The sequence below is a fragment of the Salvelinus namaycush genome, chromosome 35 (assembly GCF_016432855.1).
Source record: "Salvelinus namaycush isolate Seneca chromosome 35, SaNama_1.0, whole genome shotgun sequence".
Taxonomy (NCBI): Eukaryota; Metazoa; Chordata; class Actinopteri; order Salmoniformes; family Salmonidae; genus Salvelinus; species Salvelinus namaycush.
In genome coordinates, this window is record NC_052341.1 from 4,990,742 (window position 1) to 5,003,724 (window position 12,983).

The 12,983-nt window shown below is 47.4% G+C and overlaps 1 protein-coding gene across 1 annotated transcript in view; it reads left to right on the top strand.

The window, feature by feature from the left end:
• Positions 1-12,029, top strand: part of LOC120029365 (cAMP and cAMP-inhibited cGMP 3',5'-cyclic phosphodiesterase 10A-like) — a 112,643-nt gene extending 100,614 nt beyond the window's left edge. Inside the window, exons 14-18 of the mRNA XM_038974593.1 lie at positions 4,278-4,450; positions 7,978-8,089; positions 8,833-8,913; positions 9,205-9,293; positions 11,429-12,029. Coding sequence (XP_038830521.1) covers positions 4,278-4,450; positions 7,978-8,089; positions 8,833-8,913; positions 9,205-9,293; positions 11,429-12,029 — 1,056 coding nt within the window. The remainder of the gene's footprint in view (positions 1-4,277; positions 4,451-7,977; positions 8,090-8,832; positions 8,914-9,204; positions 9,294-11,428) is intronic.
• Positions 12,030-12,983: the final 954 nt, after the last annotated feature.

Here is a 12,983-nt window from a genome sequence, read left to right on the forward strand (position 1 = left end):
AACACTACAATGTTACACAGAAAAATCAACACACAGACACACTTTAGCTGCCCTATACAGCACTGTTACACCACACCCTGTTACACCACACCCTGTTACACCACACACTGTTACACCACTCACTGTTACACCACACACTGTTACACCACACACTGTTACACCACACACTGTTACACCACACCCTGTTGCACCACACACTGTTACACCACACACTGTTACACCACACCCTGTTACACCACACCCTGTTACACCACACACTGTTACACCACACCCTGTTACACCACACCCTGTTACACCACTCACTGTTACACCACACACTGTTACACCACACCCTGTTACACCACACACTGTTACACCACACACTGTTACACCACACCCTGTTACACCACTCACTGTTACACCACTCACTGTTACACCACACACTGTTACACCACACACTGTTACACCACACCCTGTTACACCACACACTGTTGGACCACACACTGTTACACCACACACTGTTGGACCACACACTGTTACACCACACACTCTAGCTGCCCTATACAGCAGTGTGTGTTACACCACACCCTGTTACACCACACCCTGTTACACCACACACTGTTACACCACACACTGTTACACCACACACTGTTACACCACACACTGTTACACCACACACTGTTGGACCACACACTCTAGCTGCCCTATACAGCAGTGTGTGTTACACCACACCCTGTTACACCACACACTGTTACACCACACCCTGTTACACCACACACTGTTACACCACACACTGTTACACCACACCCTGTTACACCACACCCTGTTACACCACACCCTGTTACACCACACACTGTTACACCACACCCTGTTACACCACACCCTGTTACACCACACCCTGTTACACCACACCCTGTTACACCACACACTGTTACACCACACACTGTTACACCACACACTGTTACATCACACACTGTTACACCACACCCTGTTACACCACACACTGTTACACCACACCCTGTTACACCACACCCTGTTACACCACACCCTGTTACACCACACCCTGTTACACCACACACTGTTACACCACACCCTGTTACACCACACCATGTTACACCACACCCTGTTACACCACACCCTGTTACACCACACACTGTTACACCACACACTGTTACACCACACCCTGTTACACCGCACACTGTTACACCGCACACTGTTACACCACACCCTGTTACACCACACCCTGTTACACCACACACTGTTACACCACACACTGTTGGACCACACACTGTTACACCACACACTCTAGCTGCCCTATACAGCAGTGTGTGTTATACCACACCCTGTTACACCACACCCTGTTACACCACACCCTGTTACACCACACCCTGTTACACCACACCCTGTTACACCACACACTGTTACACCACACACTGTTACACCACACCCTGTTACATCACACCCTGTTACACCACACCCTGTTACACCACACCCTGTTACACCACACCCTGTTACACCACACCCTGTTACACCACACACTGTTACACCACACCCTGTTACACCACACACTGTTACACCGCACACTGTTACACCACACACTGTTACACCACACACTGTTACACCACACCCTGTTACACCACACACTGTTACACCACACACTGTTACACCACACACTGTTACACCACACACTGTTGGACCACACACTGTTACACCACACACTCTAGCTGCCCTATACAGCAGTGTGTGTTACACCACACCCTGTTACACCACACACTGTTACACCACACCCTGTTACACCACACACTGTTACACCACACTGTTACACCACACACTGTTACACCACACACTGTTACACCACACCCTGTTACACCACACACTGTTACACCACACACTGTTACACCACACACTGTTACACCACACCCTGTTACACCACACACTGTTACACCACACCCTGTTACACCACACCCTGTTACACCACACACTGTTACACCACACCCTGTTACACCACACCCTGTGTTACACCACACCCTGTGTTACACCACACACTGTTACACCACACACTGTTACACCACACCCTGTTACACCACACACTGTTACACCACACCCTGTGTTACACCACACCCTGTGTTACACCACACCCTGTGTTACACCACACCCTGTGTTACACCACACCCTGTTACACCACACCCTGTGTTACACCACACACTGTTGCACCACACACTGTTACACCACACCCTGTTACACCACACACTCACACAAACACACTGTTACACCACACCCTGTTACACCACACCCTGTTACACCACACACTGTTACACCACACACTGTTACACCACTCACTGTGTTACACCACACCCTGTTACACCACACCCTGTTACACCACTCACTGTTACACCACACCCTGTTACACCACACCCTGTTACACCACACCCTGTTACACCACACACTGTTACACCACACCCTGTTACACCACACACTGTTACACCACTCACTGTTACACCACTCACTGTTACACCACACCCTGTTACACCACTCACTGTTACACCACACCCTGTTACCCCACACACTGTTACACCACACCCTGTTACACCACACCCTGTTACACCACACACTGTTACACCACACCCTGTTACACCACTCACTGTTGCACCACACCCTGTTACACCACACCCTGTTACACCACACCCTGTTACACCACACCCTGTTACACCACTCACTGTTGCACCACACACTGTGTTACACCACTCACTGTTACACCACACACTGTTACACCACACACTGTTACACCACACCCTGTTGCACCACAGACTGTTACACCACACACTGTTACACCACACACTGTTACACCACACCCTGTTACACCACACACTGTTACACCACACACTGTTACACCACACCCTGTTACACCACACCCTGTGTTACACCACACACTGTTACACCACACACTGTTACACCACACCCTGTTACACCACACACTGTTACACCACACCCTGTTACACCACACACTGTTGCACCACACACTGTTACACCACACCCTGTTACACCACACCCTGTTACACCACACCCTGTTACACCACACCCTGTTGCACCACACACTGTTACACCAAACTGTTACACCACACACTGTTACACCACACCCTGTTACACCACACACTGTTACACCACACACTGTTACACCACACACTGTTACACCACACCCTGTTACACCACACCCTGTTACACCACACCCTGTGTTACACCACACCCTGTGTTACACCACACCCTGTTACACCACACCCTGTGTTACACCACACAATGTTACACCACACCCTGTTACACCACACCCTGTTACACCACACACTCACACAAACACACACACATTGTTATTAATCTGTGTCACCACCCAATTCAAATCTTTATCATTGGTAGATGATGATCATGTACCTTGAATCCTTGTCCTCCTAAATGTCAGGGTTGGGGTCAATTCCAATTAAGGTATTTCATTCAAAAAGTAATTAGAATTTAAAACTTCAAAAGTGGAAAATAAATAGCTTTTACTTTTAAGTGTATTGAGACATTTAAAATAGATAGCCTGTAAATTGGAATTTCAATTTACTTCTTATATTGACCCCAGCCCTGAGAAGTATTCCTAGCTACCCCCAACGTTAAAGGCCCTGAGAAGTATTCCTAGCTACCCCCAACGTTAAAGGCCCTGAGAAGTATTCCTAGCTACCCCCAACGTTAAAGGCCCTGAGAAGTATTCCTAACTACCCCCAACGTTAAAGGCCCTGAGAAGTATTCCTAGCTACCCCCAACGTTAAAGTCCCTGAGAAGTATTCCTAACTACCCCCAACGTTAAAGTCCCTGAGAAGTATTCCTAACTACCCCCAACGTTAAAAGGCCCTGAGAAGTATCCCTAACTACCCCCAACGTTAAAGTCCCTGAGAAGTATCCCTAACTACCCCCAACGTTAAAGTCCCTGAGAAGTATTCCTAGCTACCCCCAACGTTAAATGCCCTGAGAAGTATTCCTAGCTACCCCCAACGTTAAATGCCCTGAGAAGTATTCTTAACTACCCCCAACGTTAAAGACCCTGAGAAGTATCCCTAACTACCCCCAACGTTAAAGACCCTGAGAAGTATTCCTAGCTACCCCCAACGTTAAAGGCCCTGAGAAGTATTCCTAACTAACCCAAACGTTAAATGACCTACGTCTCCACCTCAGGATGTACCCTCTGGCTATCCCACCTAAGCCTAGCTGAGCCGAACGCCTCATAAGCAGAGCTTTTGCTTTTTATTGATCTCTTTTGTTTCCCATAGCTGGAAGGGCACAATATTTTCTCCAACCTGACTTCCAGTGAGTACGAGCAGGTTCTAGAGGTCATCCACAAGGCCATCATCGCTACAGACCTGGCGCTCTACTTCGGTAACCGCAAACAGCTAGCTGAGCTACTGACCGCTGGAGCACTGGACCTGAACAACCACCAACACAGGTCAGAGGTTACACACACACACTGGACCTCAACAACCACCAACACAGGTCAGAGGTTACACACACACACACACACACACACACACACACACACACACACACACACACACACACACACACACACACACACACACACACCACACACACACACACTGGACCTCAACAGCCACCGGCACAGGTCAGAGGTTACACACACTGGACCTGAACAACCACCAACACAGGTCAGAGGTTACACACACTGGACCTGAAACAACCACCAACACAGGTCAGAGGTTACACACACTGGACCTGAACAACCACCAACACAGGACAGAGGTTACACACACTGGACCTGAAACAACCACCAACACCGGTCAGAGGTTACACACACTGGACCTGAACAACCACCAACACAGGTCAGAGGTTACACACACTGGACCTGAAACAACCACCAACACCGGTCAGAGGTTACACACACTGGACCTGAACAACCACCAACACAGGTCAGAGGTTACACACACTGGACCTGAACAACCACCAACACAGGTCAGAGGTTACACACACTGGACCTGAACAACCACCAACACAGGTCAGAGGTTACACACACTGGACCTGAAACAACCACCAACACAGGTCAGAGGTTACACACACTGGACCTGAACAACCACCAACACAGGTCAGAGGTTACACACACTGGACCTGAACAACCACCAACACAGGTCAGAGGTTACACACACTGGACCTGAACAACCACCAACACAGGTCAGAGGTTACACACACTGGACCTGAACAACCACCAACACAGGTCAGAGGTTACACACACTGGACCTGAACAACCACCAACACAGGTCAGAGGTTACACACACTGGACCTGAACAACCACCAACACAGGACAGAGGTTACACACACTGGACCTGAAACAACCACCAACACCGGTCTAAGGTTACACACACTGGACCTGAACAACCACCAACACAGGACAGAGGTTACACACACTGGACCTGAACAACCACCAACACAGGACAGAGGTTACACACACTGGACCTGAAACAACCACCAACACCGGTCTAAGGTTACACACACTGGACCTGAAACAACCACCAACACCGGTCTAAGGTTACACACACTGGACCTGAAACAACCACCAACACAGGACAGAGGTTACACACACTGGACCTGAACAACCACCAACACATGTCACAGGTTAAATAAGAACGTTCACACTAAAGAGCTGAACCAAGACAAATCAGACCAAGCTTACTGAGCTACCATGGTTACACATCCACTATAGTTGCTGGAACCGTGCTGAACAGAGCAACGTGAAGAGAGAGTGTTTTGGGTCAGCATCACGGTGGTTTGGGTCAGCATCACGGTGGTTTGGGTCAGCATCACGGTGGTTTGGGTCAGCATCACGGTGGTTTGGGTCAGCATCACGGTGGTTTGGGTCAGCATCACGGTGGTTTGGGTCAGCATCACAATGGTTTGGGTCAGCATCACTGTGGTTTGGGTCAGCATCACGGTGGTTTGGGTCAGCATCACGGTGGTTTGGGTCAGCATCACGGTGGTTTGTGTCAGCATCACGGTGTTTTGGGTCAGCATCACGGTGGTTTGTGTCAGCATCACGGTGTTTTGGGTCAGCATCACGGTGGTTTGGGTCAGCATCACGGTGGTTTGGGTCAGCATCACGGTGGTTTGGATCAGCAGCACTGTGGTTTGGGTCAGCATCACGGTGTTTTGGGTCAGCATCACGGTGGTTTGGGTCAGCATCACGGTGGTTTGGGTCAGCATCACAATGGTTTGGGTCAGCATCGATGTGTTTTGGGTCAGCATCACGGTGGTTTGGGTCAGCATCACAATGGTTTGGGTCAGCATCACTGTGGTTTGGGTCAGCATCACAGTGGTTTGGATCAGCAGCACTGTGGTTTGGGTCAGCATCACTGTGTTTTGGGTCAGCATCACAGTGTTTTGCGTCAGCATCACATTGTTTTGGGTCAGCATCACAGTGGTTTGGGTCAGCATCACTGTGGTTTGGGTCAGCAGCACAGTGTTTTGGATCAGCATCACTGTGGTTTGGGTCAGCATCACAGTGTTTTGGATCAGCGTCACGGTGGTTTGGGTCAGCATCACAGTGGTTTGGGTCAGCATCACTGTAGTTTGGGTCAGCATCACTGTGGTTTGGGTCAGCATCACAGTGGTTTGGGTCAGCATCACTGAGGTTTGGGTCAGCATCACTGTGGTTTGGGTCAGCATCACAGTGTTTTCGATCAGCATCACTGTGTTTTGGATCAGCATCACTGTGGTTTGGGTCAGCATCACAGTGTTTTGGATCAGCATCACTGTGGTTTGGGTCAGCATCCCGGTGTTTTGGGTCAGCATCACAGTGGTTTGGGTCAGCATCACAGTGGTTTGGCTCAGCATCACTGTGGTTTGGGTCAGCATGATGGTAGTTTGGGTCAGCATCACTGTGGTTTGGGTCAGCATCACGGTGGTTTGGGTCAGCATCACAGTGGTTTGGATCAGCAGCACTGGTTTGGGTCAGCATCACTGTGGTTTGGGTCAGCATCACAGTCTTTTGGGTCAGCATCACTGTGGTTTGGGTCAGCATCACAGTGGTTTGGGTCAGCATCATGGTGGTTTGGGTCAGCATCACTGTGTTTTGGGTCAGCATCACAGTGTTTTGCGTCAGCATCACATTGTTTTGCGTCAGCATCACATTGTTTTGGGTCAGCATCACAGTGTTTTGCGTCAGCATCACAGTGTTTTGGGTCAGCATCACAGTGTTTTGGGTCAGCATCACTGTGGTTTGGGTCAGCATCACTGTGGTTTGGGTCAGCATCACAGTGTTTTGGGTCAGCATGACGACAGTTAGAAAATACTAATAGAGTCAGGGGACAACTACATTCATTCTCATGCATCTGGAAATACAGTGCATTCGGAAAGTATTCAGACCCCTTGACTTTTTCCACATTTTGTTACATTACAGCCTTATTCTAAAATGGATTAAATAGTTTTTTCCCCTCATCAATCTACACACAACATCCCATAATGACAAATCAAAAATATCACATTTACATAAGTATTCAGACCCTTTCTTTAGTCAGTACTTTGTTGAATCACCTTTGGCAGAGATTACAGCCTCGAGTCTTCTTGGGTATGACGCTACAAGCTTGGCACACCTGTATTTGGGGAATTTCACCCATTCTTCTCTGCAGATCCTCTCAAGCTCTGTCGGGTTGGATGGGGAGCGTCGTTGCACAGCTATTTTCAGGTCTCTCCAGAGATGTTCGATCATGTTCAAGTCCGGGCTCTGGCTGAGCCACTCAAGGACATTCAGAGACTTTTCCCGAAGCCACTCCTGCGTTGTTTTGGCTGTGTGCTTAGGGTCATGTGTAGATTGATGAGGGAATTTTTATTTATTTAATCCATTTTAGAATAAGGCTGTAACGTAACAAAATGTGGAAAAAATCAAGGGGTCTGAATACTTTCTGAATGCACTGTAGATATAAATAAATCATAAATAAATAAAAACAAATACTTCTCTTTCCCCAGGGACCGTGTGATTGGTCTGATGATGACAGCATGTGACCTGTGTTCCGTTACCAAGCTGTGGCCAATCACGAGACTCACAGCCAATGATATCTACGCTGAGTTCTGGGCCGAGGTACAGTAGTATAACTCACTACACTCAACCACCACAAGGGTTCTTTGTTTGTCCCCAAAAGATAACCTTTTTTAGGTTCCGGGTAGAACACTTTGGTGGTGAAAGGGTTCCACGTAGAACATTGTAATAGCGGAAGTGTTCCACTTGGAACAAATACACTATTCTTTTCAGAGGGTTCTCCTATTGGGACAATTGAAGAACCCTTTGTAGTTCTAGGTAGCGCCTTCTTTTCTAAGAGTGTACTACAATACTACTGTTGTAAAGAGTTCATCAATTCATTAATAATGAATGATTATGAATGAGTTCTGAATGAATGGATTATGACAAAGGAATGAATCATAGTACTCAAAAGATCATCAGGTGTCACTTTGTTTTGGTCTCAATAACCTCTTCCATTCTACCTCTTCTCTCTTCTTCCTCTCCCTTCTCTCTTCCTCCTCTCCCTTCTCTCTTCCTCTCCCTTCTCTCTTCCTCTCCCTTCTCTCTTCTTCTCCTCTTGTTCTTCCCTTATTCTACTTCCTCCTCTCCTCTTCCTCTCCTCCTCCTCTCCTCCTCCTCCTACTCCTTCTCTCCTCCTCCTCTCTTCCTCTCCTCTCTTCCTCTCCTCTCCTCCTCCTCTTCCTCTCCTCCTCCTCCTCTCCTCCTCCTACTCCTTCTCTCCTCCTCCTCTCTTCCTCTCCTCTCTTCCTCTCCTCTCCTCCTCTTCTCCCTCCTCCTCCTCCTCTCCTCCTCCTCCTCTACAGGGGGATGAGATGAAGAAGATAGGTATACAGCCCATCCCTATGATGGACAGAGATAAGAAGGAAGAGGTTCCTCAGGGGCAGGTAAGAACCACACACACACACACACACACACTAAGAACATTACCTGGGCTGCGTCTCATTGTGGAAAGATGTCCGTCCCCCCCCCTCTGCCCTTGTTCCCGCCCCTTTACTGACCTGAGACAGGTATAGGTGGAAACATCAGCAACAACAGCTCCACTGCACATAGTTTCCATCATCTTGCTTTCCCATCCAGCCCCATCAGATCTGTGACGGGGACATTTTTTAGGTCATCGTCGGAATATATTGTTGTTATTATCCAAACACATGATTTCTCCTTGTCTGTTTCTCTAGGTGGGGTTCTACAATGCTGTTGCACTCCCATGTTATACTACCTTATCTGAGCTCTTCCCCCCGTCTGGCCCTCTTCTACAAGCCTGCAGGTGAGTTACATACAATACACACACTATATAGGACATGGACTACACACACCATATAGTACATGGACTAACACACCATATATTACATGGACTACACACTATATATTACATGGACTACACACACCATATATTACATGGACTACACACCATATATTACATGGACTAACACACCATATATTACATGGACTACACACCCTATATTACATGGACTACACTCCATATATTACATGGACTACACTCCATATATTACATGGACTACACTCCATATATTACATGGACTATACACACACCCTATATTACATGGACTACACACCATATATTACATGGACTACACACCATATATTACATGGACTACACGCCCTATATTACATGGACTACACTCCATATATTACATGGACTATACACACACCATATATTACATGGACTAACACACCATATATTACATGGACTAACACACCATATATTACATGGACTAACACACCATATATTACATGGACTACACTCCATATATTACATGGACTACACACACCATATATTACATGGACTAACACACCATATATTACATGGACTAACACACCATATATTACATGGACTAACACACCATATATTACATGGACTACACACACCATATATTACATGGACTACACACACCATATATTACATGGACTACACACACCATATATTACATGGACTACACACACCATATATTACATGGACTACACACACCATATATTACATGGACTACACACACCATATATTACATGGAGTAACACACCATATATTACATGGACTAACACACCATATATTACATGGACTAACACACCATATATTACATGGACTACACACCATATATTACATGGACTACACACGCCCTATATTACATGGACTACACTCCATATATTACATGGACTATACACACACCATATATTACATAGACTAACACACCATATATTACATGGACTACACACGCCCTATATTACATGGACTACACTCCATATATTACATGGACTAACACACCATATGTTACATGGACAAACACATCATATATTACATGGACTAACACACCATATATTACATGGACTACACACCATATATTACATGGACTAACACACCATGTATTACATGGACTAACACGCCATGTATCACATGGACTAACACACCATATATTGCATGGACTACACACCATATATTAAATGGACTACACCATATATTACATGGGCTACACACCATATATTACGTGGACTACACACCATATATTACATGGACTAACACACACCATATATTACATGGACTAACACACCATATATTACATGGACTACACACCATATATTACATGGATGAACACACCATATATTACGTGGACTACACACCATATATTAAATGGACTACACCATATATTACATGGGCTACACACCATATATTACGTGGACTACACGCCATATATTACATGGATGAACACACCATATATTACATGGACTATACACACCATATATTACATGGACTAACACACCATATATTACATGGACTAACACACCATATATTAAATGGACTACACACCATATATTACATGGACTAACACACCATATATTACATGGACTACACACCATATATTACATGGACTAACACACCATATATTACATGGACTAACACATCATATATTACGTGGACTACACACCATATATTACATGGACTAACACACCATATATTACATGGACTACCACACCATATATTACATGGACTAACACACCATATATTACATGGACTAACACACCATATATTACATGGACTACACACACCCTATATTACATGGACAAACACACCATATATTACATGGACTAACACACCATATATTACATGGACCTCACACCATATATTACATGGACTAACACACCATATATTACGTGGACTAACACACCATATATTACATGGACTACACACACCATATATTACATGGATGAACACACCATATATTACATGGACTACACACCATATAATACATGGACTAACACATATCTGCATAATGTGTACAGTTTCCAGTGTGTTTGTCTGTCTGTCTCTTTGTCTGTAATATTTATCAGGCCCACGTAGCACATTTGTCCTACTGGCCTTTTGATCCTGGTATGATTGTTTTTCCACAGGGAGAACCTTGGCCAATGGGAGAAGATAGTGAATGGAGAGGAGGAGGACAGTGGAGTGAGAGGAGTGTGGGCTCCGTCAGAGCCTGTTGACCCCAGGGCAGAGCCTGTTGACCCCAGGGCAGAACCTGTTGACCCCAGGGCAGAGCCTGTTGACCCCAGGGCAGAGCCTGTTGACCCCAGGGCAGAGCCTGTTGACCCCAGGGCAGAGCCTGTTGACCCCAGGGCAGAGCCTGTTGAACCCAGGGCAGAGCCTGTTGACCCCAGGGCAGAGCCTGTTGACCCCAGGGTAGAGCCTGTTGACCCCAGGGCAGAGCCTGTTGACTCCAGGGTAGAGCCTGTTGACCCCAGGGCAGAGCCTGTTGACTCCAGGGTAGAGCCTGTTGACCCCATTGTAGAGCCTGTTGACCCCAGGGCAGAGCCTGTTGACCCCATTGTAGAGCCTGTTGACTCCAGGGTAGAGCCTGTTGACCCCATTGTAGAGCCTGTTGACCCCAGGGCAGAGCCTGTTGACCCCATTGTAGAGCCTGTTGACCCCAGGGTAGAGCCCAGCACGGAGGAACCATCGAACCCTGACACAGGCCCTGTGAAGGTGGACAACTGACTGGTAGTGAAGCCACTGCTCACCCTCACTACCACGCAAGTCAATACGCCCTCACTACCACACACCCTCAACATGTCCCCTGCCATCAGGTGTGTGTACTTCCTGTCTGGACTTCCTGTGTCAGCGACTCAATTCCTTCTGCAACAGGAAGGGGCGGGAAACATGCGTAGGAACGAGGGAAGGTGATTGGTGGATTTACTAACAAGGGGATACTTTTCAGAAACACACGGTTACCTCATTGGGTGAGGGAGGAGAGGAGTGACGGTGTCACCGCTCCCGTAGACAAGGACAGAGGACAGCAGGGGTGTGTTCATTAGGCACCAAACGCAAGCAAACGGGCCGAAACAGGGAGAGACTACCTGGACTGGTCCAATAAGAAACAGTTGTTTTGTTTTGCTACGGTATGTGCTGATGAATACAGCCGAGGGGGATTCGGCACCAGTCACCTGATCCACCAACCACCTGATCCACCAGTCACCTGATCCACCAGTCACCTGATCCACCAGTCACCTGATCCACCAACCACCTGATCCACCAGTCACCGGATCCACCAGTCACCTGATCCACCAGTCACCTGATCCACCAGTCACCTGATCCACCAACCACCTGATCCACCAGTCACCTGATCCACCAGTCACCTGATCCACCAGTCACCTGATCCACCAACCACCTGATCCACCAGTCACCGGATCCAGCAGTCACCTGATCCACCAGTCACCTGATCCACCAGTCACCTGATCCACCAGTCACCGGATCCAGCAGTCACCTGATCCACCAGTCACCTGATCCACCAGTCACCTGATCCACCAGTCACCTGATCCACCAACCACCTGATCCACCAGTCACCTGATCCACCAGTCACCTGATCCCCCAGTCACCTGATCCCCCAGTCACCTGATCCACCAGTCACCGGATCCACCAACCACCTGATCCACCAGTCACCTGATCCACCAG